At 46.6% G+C, this 18,308-nt stretch overlaps 2 protein-coding genes across 6 annotated transcripts; both read left to right on the top strand.

Annotated features, from left to right (window-relative positions):
- The first annotated feature begins 7,591 nt into the window (after positions 1-7,591).
- LOC125509595 (serine carboxypeptidase 1-like) lies at positions 7,592-11,321 on the top strand. Of its 5 annotated transcripts, none has more exons than XM_087526376.1 (8): positions 7,592-7,689; positions 7,814-7,863; positions 9,235-9,670; positions 9,741-10,018; positions 10,104-10,340; positions 10,459-10,775; positions 10,864-10,972; positions 11,075-11,321. In XM_087526376.1, exons 3-8 carry the CDS (start codon positions 9,247-9,249, stop codon positions 11,216-11,218), a joined length of 1,509 nt encoding a protein of 502 aa, XP_087382502.1. In that variant the 5' UTR covers positions 7,592-7,689; positions 7,814-7,863; positions 9,235-9,246; the 3' UTR covers positions 11,219-11,321. The 5 variants fall into 5 exon arrangements, with proteins under 5 accessions (XP_087382502.1, XP_087382503.1, XP_048530551.2 ...); XM_087526377.1 differs by having other exon boundaries at positions 7,656-7,685; XM_048674594.2 differs by lacking the exon at positions 7,592-7,689 and having other exon boundaries at positions 7,732-7,863; positions 7,966-9,670; positions 10,459-10,577; positions 10,677-10,775.
- An 821-nt stretch (positions 11,322-12,142) lies between these two features.
- Positions 12,143-14,423, top strand: LOC125509597 (serine carboxypeptidase 1). The gene is made up of 8 exons (XM_048674597.2): positions 12,143-12,538; positions 12,654-12,761; positions 12,850-13,109; positions 13,214-13,459; positions 13,578-13,684; positions 13,768-13,854; positions 13,950-14,055; positions 14,131-14,423. Exons 1-8 carry the CDS (start codon positions 12,151-12,153, stop codon positions 14,284-14,286), a joined length of 1,458 nt encoding a protein of 485 aa, XP_048530554.2. The 5' UTR covers positions 12,143-12,150; the 3' UTR covers positions 14,287-14,423.
- The last annotated feature ends 3,885 nt before the right edge of the window (positions 14,424-18,308 follow it).

Below are 18,308 nucleotides of genomic sequence, written 5' to 3'. Positions count from 1 at the left end.
CTCTCCGATCTCCCTGCCTCGCCGTGGATCGCCGCCGGCGACCACCGAGGCTCTCGGGCACCGTCGAGCTCTGCCGCCTCTTTTGAAAATTCAAACCTGATGGGTGGGACCCGCCCATCAGCCTCTCAGTTCTTTCTAAACGAACCGTTTTCTAAAGGCGTCTTCTGCCAAAGTACGTCACCCCTCTGGGCCGGCGTATTTTCAATCGAATCGTTTTCTGTTTTTATAAGTTAGCCCCTGGAAGTTTTCTGTTTCATTACAGATGGGTCCTTGGGTTAAAACCCTTATAACTTTTTAACAGAAAGGAATTTTTGAGTGATTCTTTTTCTGTCCTCTTCAAATTTTTGTCTAGTTTTTTATCATATTTATTTGAAAAATATTTGGAATAATTTTTGTGCACCTCACGGTATTCACGATAGCGCGTATATTTTCTTTATGCCGTAGATACCGAAGGAGGTGACGGGACCGCGAACTTCACCGAGCTAGGCTCCGACTACTCTGAACTAGGCAAGCATGTTTGAACTTTTGATATGATGATTGTTTTGGCATGTTTGCTTTAAGTAGTTTCATGGCATGTTGATGAACATACCGACGAATGTCATGTTACATGCAACGATGTGGCAAGTGAGTTTCGAAAATCCATAAGTGGATGGATGTGAGTATGCATGGCCATGTGTTGGCATGAGGATGGGTAAGATGGCAGTGTTGTAGCATGCCAGTCTTACGCCAGACTATATGACGTTAGTGTCAACCCGTATCGATCCAGTTCCTTCCACTTTTCCTTCCCTGTACTACCACATGTTTTCCGCAAGGAATATGGCTAGTAAGTTGCAAACCGCTTTCTTGGTACACAACTAAAGGAGAGGCCGTGATGATGGTTCCATGGCCCTGGATTAAAGCCAGTCATCCGGTCAGGGGGCATGGGTGTTTCCGGTTGGGACCGAGAGGGGGGTGTTGGAAATATGCCCTAGAGGCAATAATAAATTGGTTATTATTATATTTCCTTATTCATGATAATCGTTTATTATCCATGCTATAATTGTATTGATAGGAAACTCAGATACATGTGTGGATACATAGACAACACCATGTCCCTAGTAAGCCTCTAGTTGACTAGCTCGTTGATCAATAGATGGTTACGGTTTCCTAACCATGGACATTGGATGTCGTTGATAACGAGATCACATCATTAGGAGAATGATGTGATGGACAAGACCCAATCCTAAGCCTAGCACAAAGATCGTGTAGTTCGTATGCTAAAGCTTTTCTAATGTCAAGTATCACTTCCTTAGACCATGAGATTGTGCAACTCCCGGATATCGTAGGAATGCTTTGGGTGTATCAAACGTCACAACGTAACTGGGTGATTATAAAGGTGCATTACAGGTATCTCCGAAAGTGTCTGTTGGGTTGGCACGAATCGAGACTGGGATTTGTCACTCCGTGTAAGCGGAGAGGTATCTCTGGGCCCACTCGGTAGGACATCATCATATGCGCAATGTGACCAAGGAGTTGATCACGGGATGATGTGTTATGGAACAAGTAAAGAGACTTGCCGGTAACGAGATTGAACAAGGTATCGGTATACCGACGATCGAATCTCGGGCAAGTAACATACCGCTAGACAAAGGGAATTGTATACGGGATTGATTAAGTCCTTGACATCGTGGTTCATCCGATGAGATCATCGTGGAACATGTGGGAGCCATCATGGGTATCCAGATCCCGCTGTTGGTTATTGACCGGAGAACGTCTCGGTCATGTCTGCATGTCTCCCGAACCCGTAGGGTCTACACACTTAAGGTTCGGTGACGCTAGGGTTATAGAGATATTAGTATGCGGTAACCCGAAAGTTGTTTGGAGTCCCGGATGAGATCCCGGACGTCACGAGGAGTTCCGGAATGGTCCGGAGGTAAAGAATTATATATAGGAAGTGCTATTTCGGCCATCGGGACAAGTTTCGGGGTCACCGGTATTGTACCGGGACCACCGGAAGGGTCCCGGGGGTCCACCGGGTGGGGCCACCTGCCCCGGGGGGCCACATGGGCTGTAGGGGTTGTGCCTTGGCCTATATGGGCCAAGGGCACCAGCCCCAAGAGGCCCATGCGCCAAGAGATGGGAAAAGGGGAGAGTCCTAAAAGGGGAAGGCACCTCCGAGGTGCCTTGGGGAGGATGGACTCCTCCCCACCCTTGGCCGCACCCTTCCTTGGAGGAAGGGGCAAGGGCTGCGCCTCCCCCTCTCCCTTGGCCCTATATATAGTGGGGAAAAAGGAGGAGCAAACCAATCTAAGGCCTGGCGCCTCCCTCTCCCTCCCGTGACACATCTTCCTCCTCCCGCAGCGCTTAGCGAAGCCCTGTTGGAATCCCGCTACTTCCACCACGCCGTCGTGCTGCTGGATCTCCATCAACCTCTCCCAACTCCTTGCTGGATCAAGGCATGGGAGACGTCTCCGTTCCGTACGTGTGTTGAACGCAGAGGTGCCGTCCGTTCGGCGCTAGGATCATCGGTGATTTGAATCACGACGAGTACGACTCCATCAACCCCGTTCTCTTGAACGCTTCCACTTAGAGATCTACAAGGGTATGTAGATGCACTCTCCCTCCCCTCGTTGCTAGTCTCTCCATAGATAGATCTTGGTGATACGTAGGAAAATTTTGAATTTCTGCTACGTTCCCCAACAGGGGGCACCCCTTAGAGCGCGCGTATATAAATTTGATCCCCTGCTATTCGAGATTGTGATCTCACTGTCTCAAAAGTTTTTCTTGGATGATGTCTAGGGTGATTCCTTGCATCAAGAGGTAGGATGGGTGTGTACTGGTTAGCTGTGTTTTCTTCCGAAATACCGTAAACGGAACTAGTCCTTCGTGACTACGGAAATCCGTTGGCTGTGGGAAAGATTTTCGTACAAACTCTACAGAGTCATATATTCCTTTGAATCATCTATTCCATGTCCAAGTTCGGTATTATCTTATCCTGACAAATGTCAGTTTTGATGACAGAGACTCCAGTGAATCACATGAGTGCTAAGTCCGGTTAAATGTTTATTCTTGTGGATGGAATAACCCATTTATTTTCATGAATTGAATATTTATTATGAGTATTATTTACTTGTGAATAAAAGCCCTTTCTGTGATGTCGCTCAGACGTCCGACTGTGGCATTGTTATTATTTACTTTCAATAAAAGCCCTTTCTGTGATGTCGCTCAGACATCCGACTGTGGCATTGTTATATTTTACTTTCAATGAAAGCCCTTTCTGCGATGTCGCTCAGACGTCCGACTGTGGCATTGTTATATTTTACTTTCAATAAAAGCCCTTTCTGCGACGTCGCTCAGACGCCCGACTGTGGCATTTCTTTTAAAGCCCTTTATGTGGCGTCGCTCAGACGCCCGACTGTGGCATTTCTTTTAAAGCCTTTTATGTGGCGTCGCTCAGATGCCCGACTGTGGCATTTCTTTTAAAGCCCTTTATGTGGTGTCGCCTAGACGCCCGACTGCGGCGTGCTTTATTTATTTATCTTCCTATCGAGGTGTCGCTTCTGACACCCGATTGGGTTTACAGTTATTCTGTTGGGTTTCCGGGCGGACTACCGCCGACTCCCTTTTTACTTACCTTGCTTGCTAAATTTTGAATGTGCATTGGTAAATTAATCATGACACATCCATGCATGCATTTGTTATATCTTACGTCCGAACTGTCTTGCGAGTACTTTCAAAGTACTCACCTGGCTTGTTGATTTGGCCAGATGCTGACGAAGGCGATCTCATGGATGAAGAATTTGATAGCGAGTCCGACGCCTAGAGGAATCCCAGTCAGTCTCGTGCGTCCCTGGATTTGGTCACTGTATTATATCCGCTTCCGCTACCAAATAAATTCATCGAGCCTCACCTCGACGCTCGATGAGATGCCAGTTTTAGAGTCATGTATCTCACTCCCCGTTGTGTTTTTCCACCACCACCCTATCCTCGAGTCAGTAGTATGCCTCCACACCACTGTGTCATGTCCGCCATTATGTATAATTATTGGCGTGCTTGTAATAATTTGGTTGAGCAACCGTAGCTCGACCCTGTAATATATTTTATGCTACTGGCTTATTGTATCAAGAATTTGTCTACCGGTAAGGAGGATCTTTCTCATGCTGGACTCAAAAGATTGGTTTCTCAATAAACATTTTTATTGGAAAACCGGTCGTGACAATATGTGGCCCTGCCGCCAGTTAATATACACCGCCGGTAAAAACAAGAAGATTCTTTGTAGAATACCAATCGGCTTTCCCTTACCACATTTTCATGGTTGGCTATTTCCACGAACTATAGCCATCATGTCAAAGTAAACGAGTGTTGTTACCACATGGTCGACTATTGCAAAAAATCCTCACCTATAACTACAAACCTAGACTTAGTTGTGCCCATTGGTGTTTTGGTTGTCAGTTATTCCATAAGATAAGCATGCGTTATGAATACATTGTCGGTATAACATGGCATAACAGTGCATTCCTTACTACCCGTTGGCTAAGTACAAACACCATCCAACAATATGGCGAAGAACTATGTGTACACTTCAAGTTGGTGGCTATTTCTCCTGCCCATCAGCGCCAATGCTCATAGCCTTGGTTCTGACTTGAACTATACAGAAATTGGGCAACACTCAGCTAGTTGTGAATTCTTCAATGACCTTGGGCTATTTATTTCATAGTCGGCAAAGATTACATATCTAGTAGGGAACAAGCAGCGTTTGTATTGCAGGGATCAACAATGTTGCAAAGCCTCTCTTGGAGCTACAAGGAGTAATTAAGACCACTGGGAGCTTCGATGAGGACCAATACTACAAAGCCGCCTCCGATGATAAAAATACGTGAGACCATCGGGTGCTTCAACGAGCATCGCCGATGTTGCAGGGGATAACTGGTTGCAATGCATGGCTACTTCGTTGTGGTCCAGTGGTGATTGCAACTCATGGTGGGATTGACACCTGTAACTAGCCCTCCTGCTGGATACATGTGTGTGTAGGAGGGGGGAGAGGGGTTTTGCTGCGCAGTAAGGCGTCCGACACAAGGCCTGTGATTTGCGAAGGAGAGAGACGAGCCCGAGCGAGAAGCTGATCCAATGACACATACGAATGTCCCGTAGTAGGCAAGGTGGTTGAATTCTCCCATGTATCAGATGGTTGGCTCCTAGCATGGGCAATTCACTATCTGACCTAGCCATCCATCCATTACTATTCTTTTTTCGGTGGACATGTCCAATAATATTTAAACTGCTCTTCACTTGCTTTTACCAGACCGAACAACTTCCTTATTATCTCACTTTCATAATATTAGCATGTATCCTGAGAGACAGTCGGATTTGTCAAGGATGGACCCCATCAAATACGGCGAAGGTACGCATCCATAGGAGCCGCCACATCCTTTGTACCTACATTACATTTGCATAATTAAACCTATGGGAAAATATGTGGGGCTTATTTGCGTATGTTAATTCGAAATTTTATAGAGCAATCATTCTCTGGGAAGGGTTTTTGGGTGAACATTTTGTGTGCGTCCAATCCCGCCCACGAATCTCAACGCAGTGACACATGGAAATCCTCGTAGGTGTATTGTTCGCTCGTATGAGCCTCTCAGCGTGAACACTGACATTCGCTCCATCCACCACTGGAGAGAGAACGAGACCTGCACCCATGAAGTCCAAAGCATGCCAACTTCTCTGCATAGCATGACAATTACCAAAATATGTGTGGCAATTTTTGTGCATAACATGGCATTTTTTCTGTTGTAATATGGCAATTCCTGGACATGTGTAGAATCTTTTTTGTCATACCATGGTAAATCTTTTTCTTATAACATGATAATCTTTTTCTACCAGCATGGCAATAAACGATAGTGCGAGTAATTTCCTCTTTGATGACATGGCAATTCTCCTTGTTATAGCTTGGCAATTGACAGTAGTGCAATCAATGATCATGTGGCAAAATTCTACGGTGTACCATGCTAAATGCTAGACATGGGAATTCTCCTTTTTATATCATGGCATTTTTGTGTCCCATCGCATAGCAAACCCAGAACACATGTCAAGTTTTCTCTACTGCAACATGGCAATTCTCTCTTCACAACACGGTGTAGCATGGCCATTCGCTTTTCATAACATGGCAATCCTCTAGAGATGTGTGAGGAAGAGGGCGTAGAGCATCGTTTGTTGTCTAGAACCTTTCAGAATGAATGACGCCGTTCACTTGTTTGAGTCACCCGGACATAATAATCGTTTGCGTCAAGGGCTTAGGAAAAGCATGTTATTTGCCTGCCAGTCTTTGATAATAATACAATAGTAGAAAAAATACAATACATACAGATGTATGTACCAACCATACGTAGACACCTCTACAAGTAACACAAATCACAAATATCAATTATATGATCGTACTCCTTTTGCAATTTGCATGTGGTATGGCATGCGTCAGAAGAAATATTGATGCCTTAATTAAAAACATATGTTTACATCCCGAAAAGAGAGAGCTTGTGTATCTTTATTCCTAACTGAACACATGTTCAATTCCGGAGCTCGACGACTATGTCAGCTACAACATGTCATGTGTTTAGTGCATGTATTGTTTCTGGCCAATTGGTTTGACACGAAAGCGATCAGATGGCCATGCATGGATGGCTTGAGCTATGGTGGCAGCGGCCAGATGCATGGCACGAGTAGCAGTGGCGGATCTAATGAGGGTGCTGTGGTGCCATGGCAACCCTAAAAATTTGTGTTTTTTATCTAGTTTTTTTAACCTGTTTTTAGGGGTATCTAGTTTTTTACCTATATAGTAATAATTATTCGAATTCCATGTGTATTAGAGGTAATAAAACTGAGCAGCCCATCTATCCCTAAAGCCCACTGGCCCATCCACGTTTTCTTGGGCTGGACATAGCCAGCTACGCCTCCAGACTTGTCCTAATCTCCCTTTGGATTTTCTCAAAAAAAAAAAAACGATCCCCTTTGGATCGACAGAACTGAAAGTCTGAAACCTAGCCTCGGCGGCGTGGTGTTGGGGCTGCGGCGGCCGGCCAGAGGGCGGAGGCGACCGGCGTGGGCGGCTGCCATCTGGGCGCGTTTCGGCGTGCTGCCCTCTAACTCTCCGACTCCAGTCTCCATCTCTCTCAACCTACAAGGCTACAACCTGGTGTAAGTGTACATCTGTACATTAGAATCTTCCCCTTTGTGATTTTTGATTGAATTGTTTCCTGTGCCCTGGCCCCTGTGTTGATCCGAAAATTGATGTTCGGTTTTCATCATTTGTTTTGTAGAATTTACTGAGACTTGGGCTAACACTGTAGATTGAGAGTTGAGATATGAAGAGAGATAATCCCATAGTGTCTCCATTTCGGAAGCATGAAGATGCAAAGGTGCAAAAATAGGACCGTTGTCATCACCGTCTGTTACTGCTCTAGTAGAAGGGCACACCGCACACTCGAGAAGAGGCAAGGACTGCTCAAGAACAAAGTTGTTGGAGTTGGCGACAGATTCGCCGAAGGAAAGAAGTGGACATCAAACTCCTACTCCACCTCCCTGTGGAGCGGAAAGAAATGGAAATCAAACTACTGTGCCGCGGCTGTTTTTTGTTCCTCCTGTGCAAAGAAGGACGAATGGAGGTCAGAGGGACCTGATGTGTTGCGTGCCTGCTGTTGGCTGCTATTCCAGTAGGTATATACACTTGTTTTTATTCTCTTGTTATTCAAATATGCAAGCTCTTATGCTCAGTGTATTGTTTGTTGATCAAATACTAATTACTTATTATCTCATATCTTGTATGGATGAGCAAATTCAGCTGCAATAAACACCATGAAGGATGTACAAAGTCTCTAGCAGTCAAACAAGGTAACTATCTTGTATGTTTTTGACATTTTCATAATTGTTACAATATACGAATTTGCGATGTTTGCATTACATTTAAGTTCTGAGCTCTGCGCTTTTTTTTAGTGGCACCCCCCGTAGTGTACTTCTAGATCCGCCGCTGACAAGTAGGATGGCTCCTCGACGGCAGTGGTGGTGTTATAGGAGAGGCGGTAAGATGTCCACCAATCCGTTAGTGCCACTGCCCCCTCTCGTCACTGCTGGCGGGACACTCCTCTCCTTGATGTGGTTGGCTAGATGACACCTTTGCGCATGTGCTTCATTGGTACATGGTTGGGAGGAGGTGTCAGGAGAGACGTCTGGACTCCTCTGGTGGACACTATGGTGGTTCTTTGCGGAGTACTAGCTTAAGCAACTATTGGATTATCCGTTTGGAAGATGTTGCTTGGAGCACCGCTTCATGTCCAGAGTGAAAACTAATCGTCTAACCTTCATTGGTTGTCACAACAGCGGTGAAACTTGCGTCATTACCTTGTTGAAGGCACAATCTCCACGCCGATGTTCTGGCCTTCATTGGTTGGTCTTTGCATCCAGATGAAAATCCTTTGTCCTGTCCGTCTCTGGCTGGACATGGGCAATGGTGAGCAGGGCGCTATCCCTTCTTGAAGGCGTGGATGCGGCAGAAGTAAATTTAGTCCTAGGTGCTGCATATCTTGTACTAATAGATTTACCATAGTTGTGTTTGTCTTGTACAATGTCTGTTAGCTTTTTATGCCTTCATTGCCTTGTACAAAACTTTAATAAATTATGGCCGTGTGCACCTGAGGTTGCAGAGGCCGGGACATTGACACTTCCTTCTCAGAAAAAAAGAAAAAAAATGTACCATTCATGTACAATCCATCTGTACTAAAGAAGACTTTCCAGAGGCTTGGTCTTAATCGAAGTAAATTGGCTGTAAGACATTGAGTTAACCCACCGCTAAGAGTTAGCTATTATTCTCTCACTTGACCATTCGCTCCATGTAAACTCAGAACTCTCTTCGGAGAATCCAAACCAAACAAGCAGCTACCCTACAAGAAAATATAGCATTGTTCACCAGATACTTTGGCACCAAGCAGTTTGGTCACAGTTGACGTAGTGGTGTACTAATTGCAACGAACTTGTTAGTTTCTTAGTAACCACAAGCCTCTGAGCTGTACGCTCATGGATTTGTACTGAGTGGAGAAGAGCGAAATAGCAACCAAACTCCTGATCGAGGTGCCCCATATATATATCCACCACAGCAGGATGATCTTTCATAAGATCACGAAGTCAGAGGCAAATATGATGAGGCACACCATTACTTTCTTCCTGTTGCTCCTTCTGCTGGGCACATCACTCACAGATGCCTCACAGGAGGATCAGCTCATGAGGTTCCTCGAGTCCACGGCCAAGAAGAGGCAAGCTGACAGGGCCAGTAATCCAAACGTAGCTGAGGGACCCGACCCATGGGCCGACGCCAGCAGCTTCAGCCACCTGCCCACGCGTTGCCCGATCCCATTGGCGGGCGCCAAGGCGACCGACAAGATCACCGTGCTGCCCGGCCAGCCTCCGCGAGTCAACTTCGACCAGTACGCCGGCTATGTCATGGTGAACGAGGAGTATGGCCGCGAGCTCTTCTACTACTTTGTCGAGGCCCCCTACGAGGCGGCCTCCAAGCCACTCATCCTTTGGCTTAACGGTGGGCCTGGGTGCTCATCGCTGGGGTATGGCGCCATGATGGAGCTCGGCCCGTTCCGAGTGAACCCCGACGGCAAGACTCTGAGGAGGAACAAGCACGCCTGGAACAACCGTAAGTTGTTAAGTGGAGCTGGCTTCTATCTAAGCAGAGTAGATACACTGAACTGATTAGATGTGTGCAGTGGCAAACGTGATCTTTCTGGAGTCGCCAACCGGAGTGGGATTCTCCTACGCGAGCAACAACTCGGATAATATCAACAAGCGGGGCGACCAGAGAACCGCCGAGGACACATTCGTCTTCCTGCTCAACTGGTTGGAGAGGTTCCCCGAGTACAAGGGCCGCGACTTCTACATCGCCGGTGAGAGCTATGGTGGCCACTACGTGCCGCAGCTCGCCACCGTAATCACCTTCATGAACGAGCTCCACCACACCACTTTCATAAACCTCCGCGGCATCTTCGTAAGCCTTTCGCATGCGACTTTGCATAATTATTGGGTTTTTGTGGTAGCCATGCATATGCATGTTTCGTTTGTATTACATCTAGGTCGGCAATCCGATCCTTGACAATTACAAGAACAACGAGGGGAATCTGGAGTTTCTATGGAGCCACGGGTTGATCTCCGACGAGATCTGGGCTGGGATCCGTGCTAACTGCACTTTCACCCCGAAAGACGACTTGCGGTGGTGCTCTGTGTTGGGGCAGGCGTTCCACATAGGCAACATCTATCCCCGAAACATATACGACCCGAGGATCTGCCTTCCGTCGGCACGCGAAGGCTATGTAAGATAGATATAATGTGATCCCTTGGCTACTCTCCAACTCTCTTTCCCAATAAGAATTGCTCATTCCTATGGCCAGTCAGACAGTCTCACAGTGTCCACAATTTTTGATTTGCCAGCTGGCTGGCTATGATCCGTGCATGGAGTACTACGTCGAGGCTTACCTGAACACTGGCGAGGTGCAAGAAGCTCTGCACGCCCGCACCAACACAAGTTGGATAGCTTGCCCAAGAGAAAGGTATATACTCTATCTGCACACTGTTCTGCTGCTACACTACCCCCAACCTTTTTTTTCTTCTCTCTTGTGGGCAGCAGTTAATATGCACTGCACTCACAGTCCTTTAAGCGTCCCCTTCCATTATAACCCCGGCCCAGTTACCGTGGTGCCAACGATCAGGAGGCTAGTCGAACGTGGGTTAAGCGTATGGGTCTATAGGTACTACTCTATACATGCACAATGAGCATTGAGCAGAATAAAGTATCTAGTCTTGAGGTTTTTAACTAGAACGGCCATCTTTCTTCAGTGGCGATTTGGATTCCACATGCTCGATTACCTCGACGAGGTACTCGGTCAAGGATCTCAACTTGCCCGTCACCAAGCCATGGCGCGCTTGGTACACCCCGGACCTCGAGGTAATTAACCGCTGTGCAGAAATAGACACCAGCAAGAGCTAATTAAGTAAAATTCAGATGTGATGTGTGCTTGACCCTGTGATGAAATTCATGGGCTTATAGGTTGGAGGCTATGTTCAGCAGTACGAGGAAGGCTTCACGTTTGCATCGGTGAGGGGTGCAGGCCATCTGGTTCCTAGCTATCAGCCAGAGAGAGCCCTTGTTCTTCTCTACTCTTTCCTCAAGGGCAGGCTCCCACCTGGGTGACGTCCCAAACTGAATTGGGATATTTGGGCACCCACATGTTAATTTACGGTGTGTTCTGATTCCAATATTGGATCTATAAATAAGTCGCTGCTTATACACAACTACGAAGTGACATATTCAGGCCATAGTCATATGGTTTAACACTTCTGTGCTGAAAAGGTTGTATGCTGTTCACATGAAAATAATAGATTGAATATCACATCTGAATTGTGCCGGATGGACATCTTTGAATTTTAATCACAGCGTCATTTCCGTAAAATCTTGTGACCACAAGCAGAATGAAAATAAGGCAATCCTCTCAGTACAAGGACATAGTTTTTATTTTTATTTTCTATGAAGAAGATAAAAGGACATGTGTAAGACACGAAACATGATGATGTTAGGATTTAGTGACCTAATTGTTCTATTCTTAAAGATGTATGATTTGTGTTGCTAATTATTTGATAGTACTAACCATTTGTAACTATGGGATCATCGTTCTCATCCTTCCATCAAAAGTTAGGACTAATCCCTAGTATCAACGGCAGCACACAGGCCGAAGTGTAAAATACTGTTCTGGCACTGGCAAGTGGCAACGTATAAGGACAACCGAGTGTACCCATGAGGAAATTCAAACAATCATACAGCACCGGGGCAGCATGCCAAATGGTGATCTCTCCTAACTGTAAGCTTTTCTAAGTTTGCGGACAAACTATAACTGGACGACGTACAGCCGGCATAGGCAGTATTAATAGAACAAAAGACACAGACATGTTATTTTTCTTTCATTTTCCTTTCTGTCTCGTTATATGGTCTGAAGAACTTTTCAAGGCTCCAACACTGATCGCGTCAAAGCATTCTCCTTCCATTGTCCTTACCTATATAAGCACCTGGAACGCCACTCAGATGTTCGTGGAAGCGACGACGGCAGCTAATTTTCTTCAGAAAGCATCATGAGGAACACTTCCTTGTGTCCCCTCATTCTCCTCATCTGCGTGGCGGCGTGGTGCGCAGATGCGTCGCAGGAGGCTCGGCTCAGAGAGTTGATCCTGTCCAAGAGGACTAGCACCCATAGCAGTAGCAACAGCGTAGATGAACCAAGGATAGGAGCTACTGCCACCAGTGGCCTCCGAGCAGAGCACTCCGTCTCTGACCAGAGCGATCAGAAGGACGCCGACAGGATCGCCGCCCTGCCGGGGCAGCCGCCCAACGGCGTCGGCTTCAGCCAGTACGCAGGCTACGTGACCGTTGATGAGATGAACGGCCGGGCGCTCTTCTACTACCTTGTCGAGGCAGCCACCAACGCGGCGACCAGGCCACTCGTCCTGTGGCTTAACGGAGGTTCGGCCATGCATACATAGAGATGCACTTGTCTGAATGTCCCGTCTCTCATACGTTATGTAAAATGATCTTACATTTTGGGACGGAGTACTTGATATATTTCCATGCGGTGCAGGTCCAGGATGCTCATCCTTCGGCTACGGAGCAATGGGGGAGCTGGGCCCATTCCGCGTCAACAGCGACAACAGAACCCTCAGCACAAACGAGCACGCCTGGACCAACGGTTAGGGAGCCACAACATTACAACAACTGGTAACGGTTTTCTACCCGTGACCCACACGTGACATGTGAATGTGTTGATGCTTGTGCAGTGGCTAACGTGCTCTTCCTCGAATCGCCTGCCGGCGTCGGGTTTTCCTACTCCAACACGACCTCCGACTACAACAAGAGCGGAGACCAGAGGACATCGGAGGACGCGTTCCTCTTCCTCGTCAGCTGGTTCGAGAGGTTCCCGGAGTACAAGGGCCGCTCCTTCTACATCTCCGGGGAGAGCTACGCCGGCCACTACGTGCCGCAGCTCGCAGCCACCATCTTGAGCCACAACACTTCCATAAACCTACAGGGTATTTTGGTACGCGTGATTATGTTTAGTTAAACATACACTTCATAACAGTTAACACATATATTTCCTAGTGAAGATCGTATAATATAGCTTGCGGATCTCTAATTGGTTAGGTGGGCAACCCATATCTTGATGATAACATGAACACAAAAGGGGTGACCGACTTCCTGTGGGGCCATGCGGTGATATCAGATGAGGTGTACGCCAACATCACCAAGAGCTGCAACTTCAATCTGTCGGATGGAAGCGCATGCTCTGACGCCATGGCCGCATATGATACTGCCAACACTCTCCTCTTCGACATTTACGGACCTGTTTGTATCGACGCACCCGACGGAAAATACTACCCCAGCCGCTATGTAAGATATACGTATTTTGGAGTACATCTTTTCTGATAGTGGCAAATTATATGCACGTAACACACTTTCTTTGAATACCTAATTTCTGAAGAAAAAATATCCGCTCTAAATTGTGCAGGTGCCGGGGTATGATCCATGCACCGACTACTACATAGATGCTTACCTCAACGATCCTGAGGTGCAAAAGGCTCTGCATGTTAGAACGACCAAGTGGGCGGGCTGCACGTAAGAGTTAGCTTAGTTGGGGCCAAGATAAATACTCTTGTGAGCATCCACTCAGTCCACTTACCGCTGCTGTGCTTGTGCAGGGACTTGCACTGGAAAGATTCATCGGCGTCCATTGTGCCAACGCTCAAATGGCTCATGGGCCACGGGCTGCATGTGTGGTTGTTCAGGTAGGTAACATGCCAACCCCAGGCTGAACTGCAACTGCAAGCACGCATCTAACATTGCCAAAGTGTGTGGGTAACAAATAGTAATATGTTTTCAGCGGCGATTTCGACTCCGTGTGCCCGTTTACCGCCACGAGGTACTCCATCCATGACCTTGGTGTCGCCGTCACGGAGCCGTGGCGCCCATGGACCGCGAACGAAGAGGTAAAGCATGACTACATGTTCTAGTCAGTTTGCACTTGTTTGTTTGTACTGACTGACACTGATAAATCTTTGCAGGTTGGAGGGTACGTTGAAGCATACACGGGCGGTTTGGTTTTTGCATCTGTGAGGGGCGCTGGTCATCAGGTCCCTTACTTCCAGCCTGAGAAAGCTCTGATATTGTTCAGCTCGTTCCTGAAAGGAACGCTTCCACTCTATGAAAAGGGGCAGTAGTATTATGGACCTAAGTAAGAATTGTGGTGTGTCATCCATCCAGATATGGTATTGCCTTAGCAAGGAGCTTCTTTTTTGTCTGTCTTTTACCTCTTCAAATGGACACGGGCTCTTGAATATACAACAAATTTATGGCACCTCTATTTTGTTACAACTGCCTTCCGGACTGCCACGCACCTAACGTGTGGCACTTATCAACAATTAGGGATACCCGGAAATGGCAGAGAAAACATTCTTCAACCTCTGCAGCCAAAAATGCTCAAAATGCAATTTATTACAAAGGTTATGCTAGAGTTGCGTCGTAGGAGGAAACAAAACAAGTTGAATAAAGTGAGGAGAATTGAGCATTACATAACTTGTTATCAAACCTCCATTTAAACCAGAACTACGACATCCTGGTTCCAACCTCTGGGTTGTGGAACTTCATGGTTGGTAAACTGTACTAATGATGCAACAAAGATGATTATGATTAGGAATGGCATGTTTTTGACGGAAAATATTAGGTGCAACAATTTAAAGCATGGCTAATAATATAGCCAATCAGCAACTGGCTATATAAGAGTGCCTTGTCATCAAGAGCTAGCAATACCATTGACTCGTATAATAGGGTTGACTATAAGGTTGGCTCTTAGCCTAGTAATTTTCTTCACTCTCTCTTTCTCTTTCCTCTCATTTACTCAGTTTACCTAGGAATACGTGTAGAGGTTGGCTCTTGCATTCCCTCCCTTTTTGCATGTCTCTCTCTTCCACATAGGCAAAAGTGTCATGTAAGTAGGCTTATAGCCCACTATTGTACGTGCTCTTACATGTTGAATCAGACTGCATCTTTGCAGTGGAATCAGTTCAACGAATAGATGCATACCTTGGTTTGGATGTGGCAATCATCATGGAGTGCAAGAAATTGGCCATTGACTTTACAAAAGTATGTTATGTGCATGGTCTCCATGAAGCTAATGAGGTGGTGGGTGGACTTGCAAACAATTCTTTTAGCACTAGATCCTCTAGCTTTTGGGACACTTCGATCCCTGACTTTGTTTCTCATTCCCTTGTAGACGATATGTCAATCATTCAAGGAATAAAGTCTATATACCGTAAAAGAAATTATACTGATCTTTATTGTAAGTTGCTTTCATGAGCGTGCTTACAAATGCTACTTTGGTGGTTAGGAATTCATTTATCCGAAGTCGGGATGAACCGGAAAGTTCTGATTGTACTACCATACGAGTGTAACCTCTATCCTCACCATCCATTTTTGCATCAAAAATCATGCAAGCAAACATCTCTTTTTTTGTTTCTTCAAAATAAAAGAACATTTGAACTTGAAACTTTGCAGATCAACATCACACAATTACTACCATGTGCATAAATGTTTTCGGATTTTCTGGGTGCAACATACATAATTAAAAAAGATATAACTCATTCAAAATTTAAAATTTGACAAATTTATGTTTTATGAAAAAAGGGGGAAATATTTTATACAGTGAGTGGCACTTGTGCTTATAAAACTGGAGATTTGAGGGAACGAATGCATCTAGCGCAATTTTGTGGCCTATGGGGAGCAAAAGAGATATGGACTGGAAGCACGAGAATGTGAATGAGAAAAGATGGTTGTTAGATCTTTCGAAATTAGAAATCACCTGCCAGGATGGATGAATGTTTCTTCTACTTTGGTTCATCTATGCTGTTTTTATAATGTGAATGAGAAAAGACGATCATAGTGGCAACTGAACTACCAACGTTTTTATATTGTACGATCAAATCGATTATATATCTAACTTGTGAGATCTCGCAGTGGCCAACGTGCTCTTCCTGGAATCGCCAGCTGGTGTAAGGTTTTCCTACTCCAACGCCCTCCGACTGCGGCGAGAGAGGGAACAAGAGGACGGGAGATGACACATTGTCTTCCTTGTCAACTGGTTGACTGCCTCGTAAGGTTCCCGTAGTACAAAGGCCCGCCCCCTTCTACATCCGGGTAGAAGTTCAATGGCCACTATGTGCCGCAGATCGCAGCCACCATCCCGAGCCACAATCTCAACAATGGTTTGCAATCCATACCTTGATGACAATATGAATGATAAGGAGGAGATTGACTACCTGTGGATCCATAGGGTGATACAATACGAGGTGTGGGCCAATATCACCAAGAACTGCAATTTAGACCCGCCAGATGACAAATCATGCCTGCTGTAAGATGATATGACCCATGATCCTGCTAACATCGATCCCTATGACACATATGCACCGGCTTGCATGGAAGCACCCGAAGGAACACTCTACCGCACCCGCTATGTAAGAGAGCATCATTGAATTATAAGGAGTCACACATACCTTGAGTATTTGTTTTGCGAAAATAAATTTTGCTCTTAGTGAGGGCCAAAGCGCCCCCCCCCCCCCCCCAATCAAATTTATTCTTTTACATAAACACATAATAATTAACAAATTTAACATAATACGCTAGATTAGCCCCCTAATTTCTATTTAAGACTCATTTAGCCCTCCCTCAAATCGCATTAAGCTCCGCCACTACATGGCCCCCACGGATAGTAAATGGTGAGGTAAATTGAACATTACTGCATACCCTGATTTGCTAGCAATTGTTTGCTCATTACCACTATGATAATCCTGCCCTCGTTTGTTGCAGGTTTGAGGGTACGCTCAGGGATATACCGGTGGGTTGGTGTTTACAACTGTGTGGGGAGCCGGGCACATGGTACCTTCCTACGAGCCCGAGAGAGCGCTGATGTTGGTCAGCTCCTTCCTGAATGGAAGTCTTCCACCGCACTAAAGGGGGCTGTGATATGTGAACTGAGTAGAAATCGTGCATGAAATGCTTAAGCGCCGCAGCCGCAGACTTCACTAGTAGGAAAACCCTTATTAGTCCTATAAAGGATGCTATAGTATCTATCACCCTTGGCTCATTGCGGGGGAGAGTGACCTCTGGCTGTCCGTTTACGATTAGCTTGCCCGGGAGCCTCTCGGGGCGGCACAAGTTGTCTGATTTGCTCAGATGACTTGTGCCTGAGTGACCTGGATAGAGGGTGCATGATGGGTGGACCGCTGGGCTTGTCCAAGGCCATCGTCACTGAGCAATGTCGGGCGTGTCCGCGCTCGTGCGCGAGCGCCTGACAGGGCTTGCCTGTCAGGCTCCTCGCCCCGTAGGGCTGGTCTAGTCTCGACAGGCGCACGAGCCGGGTTGCGGTCGCAGCGCCGGCTCGTGTGTGAGGCCTGGTTCAGGCTTGTGTGCACCGGTGGGCGCATGGGGCCAGCCTATGTGAGCCGACTACCGCATGGGGCCACCCAAGCAGCGTGTCGGGTTTGTCCGGTCGTGTCGGATGGTGTGTGCTGTTCGATTTGCCCGGATGGCTTGCATCCGGGCAACCAGACTAGAGGCTCCATGACGGGTAGACCGCTCCACGTGCCCAGGGCTATAATCATTGGATGCCGTCGGGCACGACCGATCCCCCCCACCCTCCGTTTGGCATCCTCTCCCCGCTTCGTGCTGGCTCGTGCTTCGCAATCGAGCCCTACGCAACGTCCATTCTCGGGGGCGTGCCAGGAGGGCCTCTTTGAGTCGTAGATTCGTTTATTCAAAATGTTTTATCTCTTAAATCGTGCGTTCAAATCTCGAACCGTTTTCACCGTTAGATTTCTCGCGTCGAGATCTTCAAAATTAGATCTCATGTCGATAGGTTTTGATGAACTTTTTTCACGAAAAAACTGGACAAAAAAAAACAGACGAAAAAACCGAACTGGGAGCACGGGTTTTTTCCCTTTCCGAAAGAGGCACGCCCATGCCTCTCGCGAAATCACTACCGTGACTCTCGCAGAATCAAAACCATGCCTCTCGCGGAAGCAAAACCGTGCCTCTTTCGGAAGGAAAAAACAAAAAACACGTTTTTTTTTTTGTTTCCGAGAGGCACGGCTCGCGAAAGCACAACCGTGCCTCTCTCAGAAGCAGAATCATCTCTCATTAAAGAAAAAAACAAAAATATATTTTTTTCCCGTTTACGAGAGGCACGGCC

The sequence above is a fragment of the Triticum urartu genome, chromosome 5A, assembly GCF_056163025.1.
Source record: "Triticum urartu cultivar PI428250 chromosome 5A, HENAU_Tu73, whole genome shotgun sequence".
Lineage (NCBI taxonomy): Eukaryota > Viridiplantae > Streptophyta > Magnoliopsida > Poales > Poaceae > Triticum > Triticum urartu.
Note: the sequence above shows the minus strand (reverse complement) of the source record. Positions and strands in the feature narration are given on the sequence as shown.